Source organism: Muscardinus avellanarius (genome assembly GCF_963383645.1).
Source record: "Muscardinus avellanarius genome assembly, chromosome: 3".
Lineage (NCBI taxonomy): Eukaryota > Metazoa > Chordata > Mammalia > Rodentia > Gliridae > Muscardinus > Muscardinus avellanarius.
In genome coordinates this window covers 19,338,246-19,360,609 of record NC_137788.1, presented here as the reverse complement: position 1 = coordinate 19,360,609, position 22,364 = coordinate 19,338,246, and the positions used below count along the sequence as shown (strand labels likewise).

The 22,364-nt window shown below is 52.4% G+C and overlaps 1 protein-coding gene across 3 annotated transcripts in view; it reads right to left on the bottom strand.

The window, feature by feature from the left end:
• Window positions 1-4,367: 4,367 nt before the first annotated feature.
• Window positions 4,368-22,364, bottom strand: part of NIPAL3 (NIPA like domain containing 3) — a gene marked incomplete at both ends in the record, with an annotated part of 41,941 nt that continues 23,944 nt past the window's right edge. For 2 of the 3 annotated variants that reach the window (XM_080693274.1, XM_080693275.1), the window contains 7 exons: window positions 4,368-4,567; window positions 8,337-8,431; window positions 11,277-11,340; window positions 12,079-12,167; window positions 14,434-14,569; window positions 17,864-17,960; window positions 21,726-21,871. In XM_080693274.1, the coding sequence (XP_080549400.1) occupies window positions 4,368-4,567; window positions 8,337-8,431; window positions 11,277-11,340; window positions 12,079-12,167; window positions 14,434-14,569; window positions 17,864-17,960; window positions 21,726-21,871 (827 nt within the window). The remainder of the gene's footprint in view (window positions 4,568-8,336; window positions 8,432-11,276; window positions 11,341-12,078; window positions 12,168-14,433; window positions 14,570-17,863; window positions 17,961-21,725; window positions 21,872-22,364) is intronic. The other variant, XM_080693276.1, reaches the window with a different exon arrangement.

Here is a 22,364-nt window from a genome sequence, read left to right as displayed (position 1 = left end):
GCCTGAGGCCCTCGTGTATCCTGTGGTTTACAGTAAATGGTCCCTAAATATGTGAGTGCAGCTGGGCATGGTGGTGCCTGTCACCCCAGTCCTGTGGAGACTGAGGCAGGAGGATCACAGGTTCAAGGCCAGTCTCTGCAACTTAGTGAGTTCCTCAGCAACTTGGCAAGACCCTGTTTCAAAACAAAAAGGAAAATGAGGTTGGGGGTTTAACTCAGAAGTAGAATGCTCTGGGTTCAACCCTCAGCACCTCTCCCACAAAAGAAGGTGTATATGTGACTCTATCTGAGCGTGTGTGGTATAAGTATATAGGTGCTATACCATACCTGCTTTTGTGGATTGGAAACTCAGAATGTAAAGAGACATGCATACATATAATTACTCAAGAGAAGTCACAACATAATTTGAAAAAAAGTTTTAAGGAGAAAACCATTGCTTCAGTACAATGCAATGTCCTGATTTGAAGCTGGTCATAGGTCATTGTGGTACTGGGGACGGAACCCAGGGGCATTCTACCTCCAGGCGACACCCCCAGCCCTATTTTTTATTATTTATTTTGAAACAGGGTCTCACTGAGTTGCGAAGGGCCTCACTAAGTAGCTGAGGCTGTCCTCGAACTGTGATCCCCCCTGTCTCGGCCTCCCAAATGCTGGGATTACAAGCGTGCGCCGCCACGCCAGGCTTGTTATTCCTGTTTCACAAATGGGGCATGCAGATGTTAAGTAACTTGCTCTGTGCCACACAGCTAATAAGCAGTGTATCGAGTCTATGCTTTTAAACATTGCAGGTTAAAAAAAAGAAAGTGCTCAATTAAACCTCAGCCGCAAGCCTGGACATCTCTAGGTTGGTACTGTAAATACAACAGTGACTAGGTACATGTCAATTTTGAAATTAAAATGAAATTAAGGATTCAGTTCTCAGCCAGGCATGGTGGTGCATACATATAATCCTATTATTTGGGAGGCTGAGACAGGAGGATTAAAGGTTCAAGGCCAGCCTCAGCAACTTAGTGAGAACTTGCTTCCAAATAAATAAAACAGGGCGGGGGTATAGCTCAGAGGTACAACACCCCAGTTCTGGAAAAAAAAAATCAGTCCTCCAGTCATGCTAGCCATGCTTAAAGTGCTCAGGAACCACCCTGGGCAGCGCCAACAGAACAGTTCTATTATCACGGAAAGGTCTATTAGATGGTGCTGTTCTAGATAATTCTAGAAAGTATTAGCAGAATGTACGACTCAAATTCAATGATACTGCATGGATTTCTTTAATTAAATACTTCATAATGTTATTTGCACCTAGTACACATTTTTTTTTGGAAAAACCAGACATGCCATTAGTCATGAAGTTAACAAAATATATGCATTCACATAGAATATATTCTAAAGTGACTTCACTTACACGGCTTCTCAGAGAAACACACTTGTGACTTTTCACCTATCAGCCAGAGGTGGATCAGCTTGGAATTCACAGGCTGCAGGGCAGGGTGCCCCAACACCGCCCGATGGACAGCCTGCGTTCACACGGCCCCACAGCTGGCTGGTTTCTACTAGAAGCACAACCGAGATGCCAGCACTCTCATCCCTCCCCAGCATCCAATCCCGCCCCGCAAACCCTGCAGATCCCAACAGACCGCAGCTGCTTGCCGTCTTCAGTCTTCCAAGAGCCTTGATGTCTAATCAGGGAACCCAGAAGCCCGGCCTTTGGACTGGGGAATGGGCACAGGGTCGATGACGAGAGGAAGACCAGAGAACATCCACAGCGTTCGCCGTTTAGTGGCCTTGCTGTGGCTCCCCGTCTGCATGGGGAGAAGATGGAGGCGTGATTCTTAATGTTGTTTGGGGCTCTCAGGAGGTTCTGGGATGTCAGAGCTAAGAGAGAAAATCAAGACTCACAGCTGTGAGTGGAAAGTTGATGGTCCTCTTCCCTGTCCCAACAGCCAGTGCAGTCACCATCAGTAGGTGGTCTGTGTACACCGGGGCACATCAGCTGTCTCCCAGCTGCCCTACTGACAGACCCGGCCACCACTCAGGAGACTACCATGTGGCTTTGCCTCTTGGCCCTCCTGGCCCAGCTTTCTAGGGTGACAGACACCACCACCCCAAACGTGAGGGTAGAGGAGCGGGTCCCGGGTGGCACTGCCCCCCGATCTGCAGCAGACCCAGAGTCACACTACACGTTTACCCATTCATCTCAACAGAGCTGGCTGGCCCCAGTGAAACGGGAGAACTGGTCAAAATGACCACCGACCATCCAGGTTGGATACCTAGAAACAGCCCACTCTGCCGCCTGACCCCAGAAGGGGACTGATCTCCCCCAGCCCCTCACGGAGAAAGGCCTCGGTTCCCCTCAGGGCTCACTCTCCTTCGACACCCTGGCGATTTCTGTGCCTTTGCAAGTGCTGCTCCCCACCCCTGCCTGGGGGTGGTCACCCCTCTCTCTGTGCTTTGCCCCCATCTTAACTATATTTATCACCATCTGTGAGTGAGGCCCAGTCACCTCCAGTCCTGAACAGCCTTTGGACGCAGGAGCCAGCCTTAGCAGGGCTCCAGGGCAGTCTCTCTCTGTGATCTTTCATAGCTATCACAGCTCGCCCTGGGTATCTGTGTCTCCCCTGCTGGCCTGGAGGAGGGAACTACATCTCGTGTGTAGCTGAGCACAGGGTAAATGTCTCCTGAATCTTGCTGAGCTGAGCTGACACTGGTCCAAAGGGGGTAACAGCTGTTGACTTCTTGGGCACTGAAGACACAGTGTAGACATGGTGAAGACACAATACAGAAGCGGTGATCAGAGACAACGGAGGTCTGGGCGCTAAAGCAGTTTTAAGCACATCTATAGATAAGTGGTCTATCAACACTGGTCTGTTAACACTGTCATCTTGCCTGTTCACTGAAGGCTGTCTAGGGAAGCAGCGAGCTAGTTCTAAGTAGCATTTACCGGGTGGAGAAAAGCCGCAGATCCCACGGGACTCTCCAACCTGCTGGAGGGGCCCCAGAGGAGATGGAACTGTAATCCTAACCTAGGAGGAGTGCGTGGGCCCCGGTTGAGGGGTTGTTGGCAGCCCATTTCTATCAGTAGGCTTTGGGGCCCCACCCCAGCCCCACCTGAACAGTCTCTGCGGTTGGGGTGTAGTAATCTGCATTCTAAAAAAGTCCTAAGGGATCCACATGGCCACTGAAGTTTGCAAGCCTTTTCCTCCTTCTGTTCGCAGAAGTATACAGTCAGTCTAGGGGGTGAGAGGCACACAGCCAGAAAGCAGCAACCCATCTGTAGCAATGCCGGCTTCTCCCAGGCAGTGCCGGGGATGAGGACCCAGACGGTCTGCATGGATTCTGGGAAAATGAACCTGTAACTCAGGCTTGGTCTATGAGTCTTTAAGGAGAGCACGAGGCTGACTCCGAGACCAGTCCCCACCCTCCCAGCAGGTGCTGGTGGGCAGGAAGAGGTCCTGTCAATCCTTATAAAGGACAGGGTTGAGGGCCTTTCTGCATGGGCTGAAGCATCCCCCCCCCCCTGGCTTCTACCCCTCTTATCATTCCTCTTCTTCTCTTAACCTCCCACTTTCCAGTTCATTTTGGGGAAATATCATGCAGTTTTGGGGTGGTGGTGCTGGGAATCGAACCTAGGGGCATCCAACCTCCAAGCGACATCCCTAACCCTTTTTATTTTATTTTTTTGTTTTGAAACAGCGGAGGATCTTGCTAAGTTGCTGAGGCTGGCCTCAAATCTAAGATCCTCCTGGCCTTAGCCTCCCAAGTACTGGGATTACAGATGTGTGCCACCACACTCGGCTTGATCATGCAGTTCTCACAGGACCAAATCAAAGCAAGTTTTGAGCGTAGATCCTGCACACACATGCCCAGCATGGCCAGCCAGAGGCAGATGTACACCGCCGAGGCTCCGAGGACCGCTCGCTCCCCGCAGGGTGGCCCGCTGTGCTGTGTGCGGGGGACACGACTGCTGTCACAACTACAGACTTACGAGTGAGTCAGTTGGAGACAGGCATGCGAGGAGGCCGAGGAAGACTAGCTTTAGAGGTGCCCAGCCTCTTGCTGGATTTGAACAGTAAGAGCAGAACCTCTGCCTTGTGTTAGCTCTGAAGAACATGGCACCCTTGGGCCACTGCTTGGGGAGGCCCTCGAGGAGGCCAGAGGCCGCATGGGCCGAGGCTGGGTCCACACTGCCCACCTGGAGTACTGCTTTCACCCCTTCCCCTCCCAGGCTCCATCAAGACCAAGCCAACTTATCCTCTGCCAGACACAAAGGCCTTCCAGGATCCCCTTCCGCAGAGTTCTTGGTTTCAGAAAATTAGACTTGAGAGGCGAGCTGTAGAAGGAAGGGCAGAGCCACCGCCCCGTGCCCCAGGTGGCTCATTCCTTCTTGGTGTGCTCCAGGACTCGGTAGGGGACCCCAGGGGTGCTTCTGGAGCCGTGTTCTTCTTGCATGACTGGCAGTGTGGCAGGAGCATAGATCTCAGAAATGTGGTCATTGTTTTCCAGGGCCCCGTAGGAAAAGGAAGCTTTGAGGTCAGGCTGGACTGTCATCCCCTTGTCGTGCATGTCTTGCATACCTGCAATGAAACCCGGTCCCCCCACCCCCGGTGGTTGTGCGGTCAGAGGAAGCGAGCTGCACCTTCCTCTCCCGCCACAGGCCAAGCAGAGCGCTCAGGAGCTGGTCAGGTGCATCGTCGATTTCCTGAACGCTTTCGATGTAGAAGAGAACACCCGGAAACACACACCGGGAATGTCAACAGTTGCTAAGCAACCGGGATAAATCTTCAGGAAATATGCACACCAACCAGCCACTGTCAGGAGGAACCCCCCGTTGGCCTAGAATGAGGGGGGAATGTGTTTGGAGTGAGGGTGGAGTGGAGAGAGCACTGTGCTTGGGACGTGGGAGATGCCAACACTTCCAAACTGATTCAGCTTGAGGAAAACCCACTACGTTGTTGAGGGAAGAGGTCACAGACACATCAGGGACCTGACAGTGATGGGCACACCACGTTTCCCAGAGGGTGCCAGCCGGTAACATGGGTGGCCACGGCCCACAGGCGGGTGAAGGGGCCCTAATCTTTAGTTCTTTTGTGTATGTGTGGTACTGGGGATTGAATCCAGGAGCGTACTATCTCCAGTCTACACTCCCAGACCTATTTCACTTTTATTTTGAAACAGGGTTTTGCTAGGTTGTTTAGAGTCTCACTGGCCTTGCCTGCAATCCTCCCATCTCAGCCTCCCAAGTACTATGATTATAGGCATCTGCCACCATGCCTGGGTTCTTTAATTCCTTTAACCTTATCCTACAATTCCCCCAGTCAAGAGGGATTGGTCACTTTTTTTTTTTTTTTTTTAAATTTTGGTACTGACTGGGGATTGAACCCAGGGATGTTCTACCTCTGGCCTATACCTTCAGTCATTTTGATGTTTTTATTTTGAAACAGGGTCTTGCTAAATAGCTGTCGCAGCCTCCCAAGTCCTGGGATTACAGGCGTGTGCCACCACACCCAGCTCAAATTTTGGTTTGGGGACATTGTGATGAGCTGTCCACCACAGAGAGGCATGGGTGCGTGAGTGAGAGGGCGCCAGGAAGGATTTATTATGGGATCTGGGTGGCTGGGGGAGGGGTCAAGGGCCGAGAACTGCTTTAGGTTGGATGCCACCAGAAAGCAGGGACACTTTTCGCAGTGGGCTTCTTGATTCTTTTCTAGAAGGAGAGAAGACCAGGCTGAGCCTACCACTGACTGGTAAAGCAGCAGCTGCCCCGCATACTACCTGGGGTGGGGGTGGGCGCTGGTCCTTTTTAGTGGTGTGGACAACGGTCATGTTTAATCTGTGTTTGGAGAGCAGAGCAGAGCGGCCTTGTTTGTGTGGTGATCTCCTGCAGTCCGGGTGGCCTTTTCTGCCACTGGTGTTCTAGGACAGGAGGGCCCAGAGGATCCCATAGGCCGGGGCCGCTTCCCCCTTTCTCATCTTTGAGCAAGCTTTGGGTATCTGATACTTAAAACCTCTCGACATCGTGACATGCAGTGGATTTTGGGGATGTGGAGACCTCTTGAACATCAGCTCCCTGTCTGTTATGATGATAAAAATCTAGGCAGACAAAAGGCTCAGCCCTGCCAGGTGTGGGGGATCCCAGTGCTTGGGAGTCTGAGACAGGAGGATCACAGGTTTGAAGCCAATTTCAGGAACTTAGCAAGATCCTGTTGCAAAATGAAAATAAAAAGGCCTGGGTGTTTACCTTGGAGATGAAATGCCTCTGGGTTCAATCCGTACAAAGAAAAAAAAAAAAGTCAGGCCCTTCTGCTGACCAGGGAAACCACGTTTCAAGCCTCAGCGTTTGGCAGCTTTGTCCTGAATGGGCTATCTGGCACCAGGTCGAGCAGATGTGTGAAACATTCAGAGGTTTTTAGAAGCAAAAGGAAAGAAACCAAATTTAACCAGGCATCTACCAGGTCCCAGAGACCGCGCAGGAGACCTTCACGGATATGACCACTCCCCCCCCCCCCGGAAGAAAGCCCAATTTAGAAATGAGGATGAACGGGCGGCAGAGCTGGGATTTGAATCCGGGTCATGGGAACTCCAAGCCCAGCTCCTCGTGGCTCAGAACACGCACTTCATCAGCGGTGCTCTGCCAAGCCCCGCAACGGGGCAGGATGTCTGCTTCTCAACCTCTGGCTCCCCGCCCGGCACAGCACAAGGGCCACACCCACAAACAGGCCACAGAATGTGGATAGCTAAGGGGACACGAGGTTACCTTCTATTTCCCACCAGAAAATATGTCTGTATATATGTGTATACAAGTACTTGTATAGATATATACACACACACATAGTTTATAAACACACAGACACACGTACACGTACACACACTGGCACACACAGAGTTCACACCTCACCTATCTGGGATTCAGCTATCCAGCGCCCTCATCTATCCGGAACACAGCCGAGAAACAAGGAAATAAGCAAAAGAGGCATCTGAGCAGCCAGATAAGAGGTCGGAAAAGTCCACGCACTCAAGCCCATGCGCTCGACTCCTGGGAGAGGCCTCAGGTCCCCGGCGTGGAGCGCGTCCCTTTTGACTGGACACACAGTCGGAGCAGGTTGGGTCAAAGGGGGCAGATTGACAGGGAGTCGCTCTACGCAGGCTGGCTGGTCACAGCAAGGACAGACAACGGCTTGAGAGCACAGGATGAGGAAATCATATAAAAAGGAGACGAGGAGCTACTTTTCTCGGGGCCATTTAATCCGGGAGCACCTCGGCCCATCCCGAGAACACACTTCACAGCATCACAGGCCTCAAAGTGTTCTGGGTCAACCAACGCTCTGCCATCAACCTGTCTGGACCTTAACATAATTAGGTTAAAATTAGATTATATTAATGAAGAGTGTGTGTGTGTGTGTGTGTGTGTGTGTGTGTGTGGCACTGGGGATTGAATTCAGGGGCATTCCGCCTCTATGCTATACTCCCAGCCCTATTTTTTATTCTTTACTTTGAAACAGGGTCTCACTAAGTTGCGGAGGGCCTCATTAAGTAGCTGAGGCTGGCCGCGAACCTGAGACCCTCCGGTCTCAGCCTCCCAAGTCCTGAAACTGCAGGTGTGCATCACTGTGCCTGGTTGGTCGTTATGTTTTCAAGAGAGTTCTCTCTTATATATTTAAAAAATTAATTTTGAGGTACAGTACAAAAGTTAGTGGTCCCTGGCAACCTGTGGAATTGAGGTCAGCACACCTAGCTGAGGCCGGCAATGTCTCCACTTCCCTGGCCTGCATCTCTTGGCTGGATGGGCGCCCCCTGGCTCTCGCGGGCCCCACAGCGGCCTGGTGTGCAGCAGCATTTGGCTGACTCCCACGTTTGTGCGCCTGTCAGGGCTTAAAGGCATCTGAGCTTGTGCTTCTCGGTGGGAACCCCTAACTCGCTGGGAAATGAGAACGATCCACTCCCTGTGGAAAATGGGGGCAAGGATTTGAATTTCATTCCTCCTGTTTTCCTTCCCTCTCTGATCATTCCATTCCAACTAGATGAATGAATTTTTCCAGCTGCAGGCATGAAGCCGGGGGCTGCTGATCATAATCACATCCGGTGTGAATCAGGATTTTCTTTGAAAGATCCTGAAATAAACACAGGAACTGGCAGGATGGGCTCAAAATCAACTGAGGTGCTTAGCTGTTGCCTCCTTTTGAGATTAAAAGAAAAAAAAAAAAGACAGCAAGAGAACAGTCACACAGTAAGGGCACAACAGCACCTCCCCTGTACCAAGCCCCGCCTGCTTGTCTCTTTTTTCAACAGGAAGTAGCAGTCACTCTATATGGATGGCCGGCTGGACACGTGGGGTTTGATCGTTACCTGGCATGGCATCCATGGAAATATAGGGCTCAAATGGAATGGCCTTCTTCCTGTTACGTGTGATTAAGAAGACGCCCAGGAAGGCAATGAGGCACCTGAGGGAGGAGATAAGAGAGGAGGAGAAATAAGGGCAGGAGCAAGGCCAGGAGGGATGCTGCCAGCCGCAGGTGAAAGGCCCTGCAGGAGGGATACTCCCAGTCTCAGGTCAAAGGCCCTGCAGGAGGGATGCTGCCAGCCGCAGCAGGTGAACTGCCCTGCAGAAGGGATGCTGCCAGCCGCAGGTGAAAAGCCCTGCAGGAAGGATGCTCCTAGTCTCAAGTCATAGGCCCTGCAGGAGGGATGCTCCCAGCCGCAGGCAAGCAGGGCCAGGGAACAAGGAGGCCGCCCAGAGAGGCTGTCAGCCCAGGTGAGCATGGGACAGATACTCGCTGAACAATAGCTGGAGCAGCCCACATGCATGTAACATGCCTGTCTTCTGGGCATAACTCACATGGTCCTTTCCGTCCTACTCAGCCAATATTCCCAGAACCTTGCCTTTAAAAACAAAACAAGCTGGGCGTGGTGACGGACACTTGTAATTTCAGCATTCAGGAGGCTGAGACAGGAGGGTCGTGGTTCTCGGACAGCCTCAACTACTTAGTGAGGGCCTCTGTAACTCGGTAAGACCCTGTTTCAAAATAAAGAATAAAAAATAGCGCTGGGGAATGTAGCTTGGAGGTAGAATGCCCTTGGATTCCATCCTTAGTATTGCAAAAAACAAACAAACAAAAAACAACAAATATCTTTATGGCCTAAATTAAATCACAACAGAAGCACAGAAAAGTCAAAATTAGCAAAAATGGCATAGTCCTTGTGCCCATCTCACCCCCATTCCATCACTTAGTGAGTTGTGGAGGGCCTCACTAAGTAGCTGAGGTTGTCCGCGAACCGTGATCCTCCCGTCTCAGCCTCCTGAATGCTGGGATTACAAGCGTGCGCCACCACGCCCGGCTTGTCTAGTCTAACCCCTCCCACTCTCCTGTTGATAGGTTGTTTCTAATGTGGCCTATGGAATGAAGAAAGCTATTATAAATACTCATGTAGGTGACATTTTGTCAAAACATGCATTCATTTCTTTCAGGTAAAAATCCAGAATTGTTGCATCATAGGATAGGCCGGCCTTAAAAGAAGAAAAGCTTGCCGGGCGTGGTGGCGCACGCTTGTAATCCCCGCGCTTGGGAGGCAGAGACAGGAGGACCTCGCAGGTTCGAGGCCAGCTGCGCTGGCGTAAGAGACCCTGTTTCAAAAATATAAAATAGGTCTGGGAGTGTAGCCCGGAGGTAGAAGGGCTTCCAGGAACCCCAGTACCACCAAAAAAAAAAAAAAAAAAAGAAAAGCTTGTCACTTTTTTTTGGTGGTACTAGGGGGTAGAACCCAGGGGCTTTCTACCTCCGGGCTACCCCCGACCCAGCCCTATTTTATAATTTAGAAACAAGGTCTCACTAAGTGGCTGAGAGCCTCACTAAATAGTCAAGGCTGCTTTGAGCCTGTACGATCCTCCTGTCTCAGCCTCCCGAGCTCTGGGATTACAAGTGTGCACTATCACGCCCGGCTAAGCTTGTCGCTTTTTTTTTTTTTTTTTTTTGGTGGTACTGGGGTTCCTGGAAGCCCTTCTACCTCCGGGCTATACTCCCAGACCTATTTTTACATTTTCATTTGGAAACAGGGTCTCCTAAGCCAGCGCGCACGGCTGGCTTTGAACCTGCGCGATCCTCCTGTCTCTGCCTCCCAAGCGCGGGGATTACAAGCGTGCGCCACCACGCCCGGCTAAGATTGTCGCTTTTTTGACTTAAGGATCCTAGGCATGGTCGGTGTCAGTACCCATGGGCCAGTTTCCAAATGGTGGCAGAGCCGTCGACCATATGGATATGCCATAACTAATTTATCCTGTGTTCTGCTGGGCATTTGAACTGCTTCTGATTGTTAGCCTATACAACTAATTTAAACATTTAAGCCGGGTGTGGCGGCGCATGCTTGTAATCCCCACACTTGGGAGGCTGAGACAGGAGGATCGTGCAGGTTCGAAGCCAGCCTCAGCTGGCTTAAGAGACCCTGTTTCCAAATATAAAATAGGTCTGGGAGTGTAGCCCAGAGGTAGAAGGCCCCTGGGTTCCATTCCCAGTACCACAAAAAACAAACAAACAAACGAACATTTATAAATAGCTTCAGCCATGTGTCTTTGTGCTCCCACTCAAATATTTTTTAAGATAAATATTACAAAAGGAATGCTATATCAAAAAGCACACATAGTTAGTCAGGTGTGGTGGTGCCCACCTGTAGTCCTAGCACTTGGGAGGCTGAGATAGGAGGTTTGTGGCCAGCTGCAGCCAGCCTCAGCAACTTAGTAGGCCCTCTACAACTCAGTGAGACCCCGTCTCAAAATAAAAGAATATAAAATGGAGCTGGGGTGTAAGGTGGAGGCAGAATGTTCCGGGGTTCAATCCCCAGTAATGCAAAAAAAAAAAAAAAGAAAAAGTATGAGTATTTAAATTTGTATTGGTGTTACTGATTTCCCCCACATTAAAGTACTGCTAACAGTGCGGCAGGTGGCGGGCTGGTTCTCACCCTCTTGCCAACACAGAATACTATCAGTCCTGTTGGTGTTTGCACAACGAGGGTCTCTCATGGGACTTCAAAATGCATTTCTTAGATCTGGGGTGTGGATGGTCTACAGGGGTCAAATGTGATTGTTTTGGAAATGACAAGAAGATTAAAGCCCAGATGAGAAGAAAGGAGAGGAGGTAAGGCTCTCTGGGAGTAAAACGTTTTCCTCCAGGTACAAAGCTCCGAACCCAGCAGCGCCCCAACTCTAAAGGATACAGTGAAAGCAGCCGTCGTGGGGAGCAGGCGGCCCCGCCGGAGCTGAGCCTACCCGCGCGGCCCGGCCGGCGCACAACTCACCCCAGTGCAAACATGCAGATGTGCAGCGCGTCCTCCCCGAGGAAGTCCAGGTAAAAGATGGCGCCTGCAGCAGCAAAGAGCGAAAGCCATCGGGGAGCTGCTGCCAGATCAGCCACCTACAGGCTAAGACTTGGCTCGGCTCTTCTCTGCAGGAAGCTAGAGCCATTAAGAATACTATGACTGTGTCTGGGAAAATATTAGAAGAACGGACTAAAAGCCAGTTAGGGGAACAGACTGTCTCCCCACCCTCTTAGAACCCACTTATCTCCATATTTTATTTTCTTTCAAAACTGGAGATTGAACCCAGGGGCATCCTGCCTCCGAGCTACACTCTCAGCCCTATTTTTTATTCTTTATTTTGAAACAGGGTCTCACTAAGTTGTGCAGGGACTCACTAGCTAGCTAAGGCTGGCTATGAACCGGTGATCCTCTGGTCTCAGCCTCCCAAGTACTGGGGTTACAAGTAAGTGCCACCGTGCCTGGCCTGATTTTTTATTTAGAGATAATAGTAGACTCACATAATGGCACAGAGCTCCAAGTACCCTCCCTCCAGCTTTCCCAGGTCATTTCTTCCATAATCATTTTAGGAGCATGGAAAGGAGGCCCGGGGAGCTTAAGTGACTTTCCCAGAGCCACACAGCTGGTGTGCATCTGTGCTGGGTGCAAACCCAGGTCTGCGGCGGCAAGGCCTGCATGATCTGCAGGAAACCACTGTAACTCTGCCGGGCAGATCCTGCAGCAGCACCGGCCGCCCGGCACTGGGCAAGGCCTGCGATGCGGGGTAGGAGGCGGGATGCCTTACCCGCCGTGATGGCCACGGTGGTGGACAGGATGTAGCCCACGCTGGCAATCAGGGAGGAGTCGTAGGTCTGCGAGGCCTGGCTGAGAAACCTGCAGGACAAAGGCATGCCGTTGGGCGCAGGAGGCGGCAGGTGCTGGAGTCGGGTTTGAACCATGGAGGTGAAGCATGGAGGACGTTCCTGGGCTTGTGAGGGAGCCCAGGTGTCGTGGGCACCGCTAGGTCCGGGGTCCACCCTGGCTAACAGCCTGGGGCCCACCCAGAGGACCACCCCTCCCTTCCACCTTGCCACCTGAAATGCCCTTCCTTCTCCCCACTGCACCCCCTGAAGCAGGCCAGTCCTGGGTCTCTTCTGCACTCCACCCCCAAGAAACTATTACACTTGTCAATTTTGTCTAATGTAATTACTATTATTATTGTGTGTGTGTGTGTGTGTGTGTGTGTGCGGTGCTCGGGATGGAACCCAGGGGCATTCTACCTCCAAGCTCCACCCCCAGCCCAATTTTTTATTCTTTCTTTTGAAACAAGGTCTCACTAAGTTGCAGAGGGCCTCACGAAATAGTTGAGGCTGGCCGCAAACCTGCGATCCTCCTGACTCCGCCTCCCAAATGCTGGGATTATAAGCGTGCGCCACCATGCCCAGCAAATGTAATTATCGTTAAGAAAAATTTTCATGATTCAAAAATAATGTGATCACTGCAATAAAAATAGGAAAAGGAGAAAACTGACGCCAGTTCCGATCTCTGTGTGTATGAGCGACTCTGCCTGCGCGGCAGATGGCCTCTGTCCTTCCTCTGCACCATGACATACTCACACTCAGCGTAACTGCTTCTGGGCTGTGTCCCCGCCAGGGCCGGGACTGTCCTGAGGTCAGTGACTGGCCCCGTGCCGAGGGCCCCCAGGGGGCTGTGCTGACTGGGAGAAGCTTCTCCAAGGCGGGCAGGGGTGGCTGGGTCATGTGTGTCACCCCTGGAGCGCTCAGCACAGAGCCTTGCAGGGCAGGGGCTCCCTGGGGGCGACTAGAATTTTGTAATAGGACAAAAATAACAGCAGCAGCAGTCATTACAACCAGCAGGAAAGAAGCAGATCCGCCCTGGGTCGCCCTGGGGACCGCACTGGGCTCCTTGGGTTCTCTTAGGTGTCTCATGTTGGACTCTTGTGTCTGATGGAGAATCTGGGCCCCAGGGAAGCTGAGCGGGAGGCAGCGGAGCGAGGGAAGAGGGCCGCAGGCCGGAGCTGGCCGTCTGGGCTCCACTCGGCTCTCCACTCCTGGCCTTGACTCTGTGACTCAGTTCCCCATATGCAAACAAGAGTAGTATCTTCTCGCCTTGAGGGGTGTTGTGAGGACCAAACGTATTAGGTCTAGAAAGCACCAGAGGAGAGCCGGCTCCGCTCGGCTCCCTAGGCAGCGGGCTGCGGGTGCGTGGCTGTGAGCGCCGAGCGCAGCCCCAGCCTGAGCCTGCCTCTCCTGCTGCATTCGCCTCACCTGCCACGCTGAGTTCTATGTCCGTTCGCGGGCTGGCCACCGCAACATCCCCAGGGCACCTGCCCACTTCCAGGCCCTTGGCTGGGCGCCGGGGCTCAAATAGGACCAAGACCTAGGCCTCGATGCAGGACGTGTGTGTGTGTGTGCACATTTTAATGGAGATTGTGTGTATGTGTGTGTTACTGGAGATTGTGTGTGTGTTACTGGAGATTGTGTGTGTGTGTGTGTGTTACTGAAGATTGTGTGTGTGTGTTACTGGAGATTATGTGTGTGTGTGTTACTGGAGATTGTATGTGTGTTACTAGAGATTGTGTGTGTGTGTGTGTGTGTGTGTGTGTTTTACTGGAGATTGAACCCAGAGGTGTTCTACCTCTGAGCTACACAACCAGCACTATTTTATTTTTTATTCTGAAACAAACTCAGGAAATTGCAGAGTGTCTTGATAAGTTGCTGAGACCAGCCTCAAACCTGTGATGCTCCCGAGACTGGGATGGCAGGTGTGTGTCACCACGCCTGCTCTCACTGAGCTCTTGTGCTTAGAGAGAGGAAAGGACACACACTCTTCCAGTTGGGAAGATGGAGGGGAGGTTTCCAGAGGACACGGAAGGACAACTCTCATTTTCCACCTCCTCCTAGGGGGGGCGGAGTGGCAGCTGGAGTGCCTGCCCAGGGGGGTGGGGAGCGAGGCTGCCTCTGACCACACAGCCCTCCCAGCCTGAAGCATGGGCGCCACACACGAAAGCACCCCTCGAGGCTTAGTTCCTCACTGTTCCTCGCTCTACCCCATGACCAAATGTTCCGCTTTCGCCTCGGCTTCAGGACCAGACGTAACCAGGCTGTCAAGATGGGAGAGAGAAAGCACGGCGACTCACGTGGCCTGGTAGATGGCGGTGGCCACCATGCACACGAACATCACGTAGAAGATGGGGTAGTCCAGCTGCAGATTCCCCTGAATGGACAGGACCAGCATCCCGGCCACGGCCTTGACTGTCACCACCGTCATGGAGCCTGTGGATGGCAACAAAGGCCACGCAGGCCAGGGCATTGCCAGGGTCGGACGGGACTGTAGCCTGCAGGACTCGCTGGCAGTGACCGCGCATGCCAGCAGTCGACCCGGGACGCACAGCGAGCAGAGGCGGTGCAGCTGGGGCTCGTGACCCCTCCCGCGAATGCCCGTCACGTCTGCGGACGCACCGCAGGGGGGGGGCAGAGCACCGCCAGGCATGCCCAGAGTCGCCGCCCAACGCCAATGCAATGGGACGATGGGTGCCGAGGCTGGGTCTCCAAAACCGAGTGCCCAGCCGTACCCCGGCAGGGTGCAGGCCCCAGGGCTCTGACGGACTCATGGGTTCTTTTGACTATCAGTCTCAAGGCGATGACAGAGAAATATATGGTGCACGAAAAGCTCAGGGGCTGTTGCTTTTGAGGACTTGGTCACCTGTCCTTCCTCCCTCCCTCCCTCCTTCCTCCTCTTCTTTTCCTTTCCTTCCTTCTTTCCCTCTCAGTTGAACCAACTTCCTTCCTTCTTCCCTTTCTCCCTCCCTCCCCCCCCCTCTTCCTTCCTTCCTTCCTTCCTTCTTTCCTTCTTTCCTTGGACTGGGGACTGCACCCAGAAGCATTCTACCTCCAAACTATACAGGGTCTTTTTATTTTGAACAGGGTCTCACTAGGTTGCTGAGGAAAGTCTGGCTATGCTGCTGAGGCTGGCCTCAGACCTGTGATCCTCCTGTCTCAGCCTCCCAAATACTGGGATTATAGGTGTGCGCCATCATGCCTGCTACAAATATTTCCTTACTCCAAAAAAGTTTCCACTGCTTTAGATTGTACCCCCTTTTACATATGCACATTAATTCCCAATATATGTGTATTATGTATTTCAAAATTTTACTCATGTAATGCATAGATATTGTATGGTATATACACTATAAAACATGAACAAAACATATAACTTAGAAGGCATCTGGGTGCAGTTACGCACGCCTATAATCCCAGTATTTAGGAGGCTGAGACAGGAGGACTGCAGGGTTGAGGCCTTAGCAATGTCCTCAGCAACTTAGCAACACCCTGTTTAAAATTTAAAAAAAGTAAAAAGACCTGAGTTTGAGCTTAGAGGTGGCAAACGCCTGGGTTCCACCCCCAGCACCAAATCAATAAGTAAAAAGGTGGATGGCAAATTTTGTAAGTTCTCACACTTTCTTTCTACATACCCAGCGGGCCATCTTGGTCACCTCCCTGTGGAGACCGTGGACCTACTTCATGGCACAGATATGGCTTCTCACGGTGACTCACAGATCCCCCTCCAAACAGGCAGTAAAAGAAACAGCCCCAGATGAGAGGACGAGGCCCGGCCGGGGCTCAGCTGCTCTGCTTCCCGGGCCTCTCAGCTGCTCCTTGGCTTTTCCCCACCCACAGCCCATCACGCACGGAGGCTTCTGGCCCCTCGACCACTAGACTGGAGTCTCCAAACAGCAGCAGCCACTGAGAACAGGCGCGTGTCACCAGCCTGCCCTTGTCAGCGGGACGGGGACGGCCCACTGCCTCAGAACCCCCTGGCCTTCCTACTCACACAGAGCGGACGCCCGAGACCCAGGCCCTCTGACCCACTTGGCCAACCGGCTCCGAGGAACGAAGGAGCGGGTCCCGCGGCAGCGGGATGAGCCTCGAGAACCTCAGGCCGGCGCGGGAGGCCCATCGCCTCCACTTACGGAGGGGCTCAAAGAGGCAGCTCTTCCGGGAGAAAGTGCAGAACAGAGGCTGCCAGGCCGGGAGGCCGGGGCGTGGGCAGTGGCTGCCAGTCGGCGCAAAGATTTATTTTTGAAGCGACACACATGTTTTCATGGTTCTGGGGACTGAACTCAGGGGTGTTCTACCTCTGAGCTATGCCCCAGCCCTATTTTATTTATTTGTGGTGCTGGGACTGAACCCAAGGGCATTCTGCTTCTGAGCTATGCCCCACACCTTGTTTATTTTTTATTTAGAAACAGGGTCTTTTTTTTTTTTTTTTGAGGGTCTGGAGATGGAACCCAGGGGCATTCGACCTCTGAGCTACACCCCCTGCCCTATTTTTTATTCTTTATTTTGAAACTGGGTCTCACTGAGTTGCAGAGGGTCTCACTAAGTAGCTGAGGCTGTCCGCGAACCGCGATCCTCCAGGTCTCAGCCTCCCGAATGCTGGGATTACAAGCGTGCGCCACCACGCCCGGCTCTAGAAACAGGGTCTTGCTAGGTTGCTGAAGAGTCTTCCTGAGTTGCTGATGCTGGCCTTGCACCTGGGATCCTGCTATCTCAGCCTCCCGAATACTCCAGTTACAGGCGTGTGCCACTGACGTGTACACTTCGAGCAGCTTAACATTATGGTATATAAATTCTAACTCAATAAAGGTGTTTCAAAAAAATCAAAATAACACAGCCTGTCCCCAGTGACAGTTAACCGCGTGGTTTATGCCCCGTGGCAGTGGCGGGCTCTTGGAGGGCAGGAGGGAGGACAGAAGGAGAATAAGACCCTTGTCCTCATCTCCCCACGTCCCCTGTCCTCGCTGCCCTCTGGGGGCTCTCCTGTGCCCATCTTTAGAGTGGTGAGGTATGGCTTGATGAGGGGGAGCTGCCAGCCTGGAGGCCAGAGTGTCAGTGAGAGGAGACACCCAGGGAACCTTTCATCTTTCTCCTGCTCTGTCTGGCATAGCAAGTTACACGCAGGGATAGCCTGTTCTCAACCTGGCTCAGAAGCATGTCCTCCAGAGCATCCATCCTTCTATAGGAGAGAGAGAGAGAGAGAGAGAGAGAGAGAGAGAGAGAGAGAGAGAGAGAGAGAGAGAGGGAGAGAGAGAACGAACACAAGACCTGGCTTTGCTCTTGCTTGGGGAACGCACCCCCAACCTCTGGGGTGCTCGGTGGCCTACGAGGCCCAGTGGGTGCATTCCTCCACCTCCACCTTCTCTGAGATGACCTCTGAACTCTCCTCCTGACCCAGTTTTATTCTTCCTCTGTAAACTCCCTGGGCCTACATTCTTGCCAGCGCGCCCATCTCTGCCCCGAGGACCAGGGGGTCTGACTCGATCACCGCAGGAGCCTTGGTTCCTGGCACTTGGGGGACTTGGAATTTGAGCAGGAGCGCCGGAAAGGACCTGAGCGGCCCAGGGTCAGCAGGGACCCTGCTCCTCGGGGTGGCCCATGGAGCGACCACCCTGGGCTTCCTCAAGTGGCGCCTGCATCTGGAGGCCCCAGCTCTGTCAACAGAACCCCTCTCCCGTTTCCTTTTGGGACTAGTGGCAGCAAAACGCCAGCCCCCGGGGCCCCACTTACCGAGCAGCGCCACCAAGAGGAGGATCACGACGATGTTGTTGGTGCTCTTCTCCTTGTAGAAGTACAGCAGGAGGCAAAACACCACGATCTCCACCAGCTGCAGGGAGTGGGAGGGGAGGCCGCGGCCACTCAGCTCCCAGATCACGGGCAGCCCCTGCGCCTCCAACGCACTGACAGACCCGGGCGGGGGGCCCCTGGGTGAACGCGTCTGGTCCCCGGATGGCACAGGACAATGCCCTATTTGCCTTGAGCTGAGGGAGAAGGGCCGCCCCCATTATTGGACTGAGATGCTCGCCCTGCTTCACTGCTCCGCCGGCCTCCCCATCGGAGCCGGGTTTGGTCCAAGAGGGGGACACGGGCTCTGAGCAACCTGGTGGAGAGCACGAGGGGTGCTCCCCGCCCCAGCCCAGCCGGTGCCATGGCAAGAGGGAGACGTCTGGAGTTAGAACGCCGAGGCCGGCTGGGGCCTGTCTCTCCACTGGTCGTGTGGCCCTGGGCACGTCGCTTGACTCGCAAACCTCATTGCCTGCTCTGTGAGCTCAGGAGAGCCATCTCACTCTCCAGGGCACGGTCAGAGCGCGCACCTGCCAAGGCCCGGGCCAGGTGCTGTGAAGAGCGCTTTACCTATGCTAAACTCATCACAGCAGCCAAACAGTCCTTTTTTTCTCGCTTCCATCTGTACACCGATAACATGGCGTGGCGCCAGATACCAGAATCAGACAAGAATGAACACTAGGGTGCCGGGCTCCAAGAGTTAACAATTTCTTTCGGCACAAAAATTTCTGTGATTTGGGTACAGTCAGAATTCCAAGTTAGTAAATGGTAGAACCAAACATAGAAAGGCTGAACCTTGGGCATCCTGGCTCTGGGACCACGTGCCTACCCACGAGGCCACACGTCTGCGGTCCAGAGGCCTGGAGTGTGACGCTGAGGAGGCGGCATCGCAGAAACCTGTCAGATCCTGTGAGGGTCTGGACTTTGGAAGCTGGCTGCCCCCACCTCAATGACTTATCCTTTTTACCCCTGGAGGGCCCAGACATTTGGCCACCCTCCCAAGCTAAGCCAGCCTCAGCACCCAACACGATCAAAGTGGAAAACTGGTTGTGGTAACTCCAAGCCCTCACCAGTTTGTCTGGTATAGAAACCAATGCAGAAGCATGAATGGTCAGTGTGTGTGTGTGTGTGTGTGTGTGTGTGTGTGTGTGTGTGCGCGCGCGCGCGCGCACGTGCACTTGTGTGTGTTCCTGGGGATTGAACCAGGGGCATTCTACCTAAGCTATACCCTCAGTCCTATTTTATTTTTTATTTAGAAGAAGGGTCTTGCTAAGAATAAGCATTTTTGAAGAGAAACTTTTTTTTTAAGTACTGGAGAATAAGCATTTTTGAAGAGAAACATTTTTTTTTAAGTACTGGGGATTGAACCCAGGGTTGTTCTACCTCCAAGCTATATCTTCAGCCTTATTTTTTTATTCTTTATTTTGAAACAAGGTCTCACTAAGTTGTGGAGGGCCTCACTAAGTAGTTGAAGCTGGCTGCGAACCTGCAATCCTACTGCCTCAGCCTCCCAAGTATTGGGATTACAAGCGCGCACCACCATGCCCGGCTTAAAGAGAAATAAATATATAAGTCTGGGCTATACTCCCAGACTTTTATTTTTGGAAACAGGGTCTCTTATGCCAGCGTGGCTGGCTTTGAATCTGCACAATCCTCCTGACTCTGCCTCCCAAGTGCGGGGATTACAAGCGCGCACCACCATGCCCGGCTTGAAGAGAAATATTTTAAAAATTCCTTATCCTGCCGGGCGTGGTGGCGCACGCTTGTAATCCCCGCGCTTGGGAGGCAGAGACAGGAGGATCGCGCAGGTTCGAAGCCAGCCGCGCGCTGGCTTAGGAGACCCTGTTTCCAAATGAAAATGTAAAAATAGGTCTGGGAGTGTAGCCCGGAGGTAGAAGGGCTTCCAGGAACCCCAGTACCACCAAAAAAAAAAAAATAATAATAATAAATAAATAAATAAATAAATAAAATAAAATAAAAAATAAAAATTCCTTATCATTACAGATGATAACACACAAGCTGTCTTCATGTCCTGTTTCTTCCTGGTCTTTGCTCTGGTGAGTAGATTTTATCTGGTTGTCACCGTCGTCAATGCACACTGGTCTGCTGGGCCATTTTGGGTTACTAGCAATAATCTCCGTGTTTTACAGAGTGTAGCTCACTGACTTTTGATATCCACACACAGAGGGCAAACACCCAATAAATACTGACTGAATCTGGGCACATCTCTGCAGCGGGCAGCACGGGCTCACTGTCCTGTGAAGTAAGACACACTGAATCACTAAGCATCGCCCGCGCGCTGGTGGTCCTCACGCTACCTCATGTGGCTCCCAAGGATAACCCTAAGCCCAGTGAGTCTCGCCATTTTACAGAGAAGGAAACAGCGGAGGAAAGTGCCTCGCCCGAGGCCACACAGCACACACGGGACTTGCGCCCAGGACCTCTGAGTGAGCGGCCTGCCCTGGGATGCGGCTTCGCTGGAAGAGGCAGGTCTTTGGCTCCGTCCTGTGGCTGCTTCTCTAGGCCCACTAGGGAAGCTTAGGGGCTGCCAGTGGCAGGGAGGTGAACAGCCCCAGTCTTGGGGAAATCCATCCTTTCTTTGTAGGCTGAGGAAGAAGGATGTTCCAGGGCCTCTAGGTTCAATCGGGCCCTGGCTGCTCAGACCAGAGGAAAACGGAACGCCTTTCCCCTCTGGCCACAGGAAGGAGGTGGCACCCAGGGCGGGTGGGGCTGCCCTGCACGGCCAGCTCTGCCCTTGAAGACTCTGAGTATGTAGTTAACCACTCCCCAGTTTTCCCATCTAGAAAATGGGGAGAACACTTAACTTTTTAGGGTTGTGGAGAGAATCTCAGGTGATTTATAAAAGCTTTGCTTAGCATGGCATGGACATGAAGTCAGAACATGCCAGTGGCTTCATCAAACGCCTTAGGCCCTGGCCCCGCCCGGTTCATCAGGTCAGCAGACCTGAACCTGCACACAACCGGGCCAGAGGCCTGAGTGCCGCCGGGGGCGCGGGACAGTGTCCAGTGCCTCCCGGCTTCCCGCTGGCTTTTCCAAGCTCTGTGACTCTGGGATAAATAATAGTCTTCAGTTATTCTAAACGTTAACTTTTCTGATCATAAAAATTTCCAATGGTCACTGTAGAAATGTTGGGTAACACAGAAAGGTGAAGGGTCAATGAAAACTGGATCAGAAGTCCATCTTCCAAAGACAACTGCCTGGAATTTCTGTTCCATCCAGGTCTTCAGAGATACATTCTATGTACAAACTTTCACCTTCCAAAAAATAAATAAGTAAATAAAACTGGCATTCTGCCAGACGTGGTGGTACACGCTTGTAATCCCCGCGCTTGGGAGGCTGAGACGGGAGGATCGTGCAGGTTCGAAGCCAGCCTCAGCTACTTAGTGAGGCTCTCGGCAACTTAGTGAGACCCTGTTTCCAAATAAAGTATAAAATAGGTCTGGGAGCGTAGCCTGGAGGTAGAAAGCCTCTGGGTTCTACCCCCAGTACCACACACACACACACACACACACACACACACACACACATACAGGCATTTTACTATGTTTGGTTTGAGACATTGTTCAGCACATGAAAACATAAGCACTTCCCTAGGAACTATGTTCTCTCCTCAATCACAAGGAGAGAGAGTCTTCAGTGTCTTGTGAGACAGGCCACGATTCACGGCAGCCCCCACTGCTGGGAACCATGACCCAGGGAATCCCCGATTCCCGGGTATTCAGGTTCCCGGTTTCCAGGACTCGATCCCCCTCCTCCCTGTCTGGTGGAGAACTGGGGCTTCTCTTACCGTGTACAAGAGGAAAGGCCAGCTCACGAGGTGCCTGGTGATGTTCTCACCCGTCATCTTCTCGTGACTGTTGGGTGCGAATGTCACCAGCAGGTAGGTGCCCACGATGGCCAGACCGCAGCCAACAAAGGACAAGACGTAGCGCCCTGCAGGGAGGGACAGGCCGTCAGGGACTCAGCACTGCAGGCCGAGGCTCAGGAGACAAGCTCGGCAATGAAAGAGTGGGTTTCCTGTGCAGCACACCCTGAGCTGGCACTGCTTGTATTTAGGATTACTTTTTTATTTTATAAAACCAATTATCTTCCTTAATGCTATTTTGAAAACATTTTCTTTAAGCCTTAAAAAATTAGTAAAGTATGGCAGGCATACTGGTGGGCTGGGGATGTGGCTGAATGGTAAAGAGCGCTTGCCTGTCAGAAGTGAGGCCCTGGGTTCCACCCCATTACCACAAGAAAATAAAAAGTGTTGGGCAAATTCTTATAAGGTGAGATGGGTGGACACCCTCATGTAACCCACCTAGACCGAGAGAGAAGATATTCTAAGGACCCAAACTAGGGGTGGAGGTGTGGCATAGTGGCAGAGAACTTGCCTAGCACATGTTTAATCCTCAGCGCTGCAAAAACAAAACAAAAAAAAAGA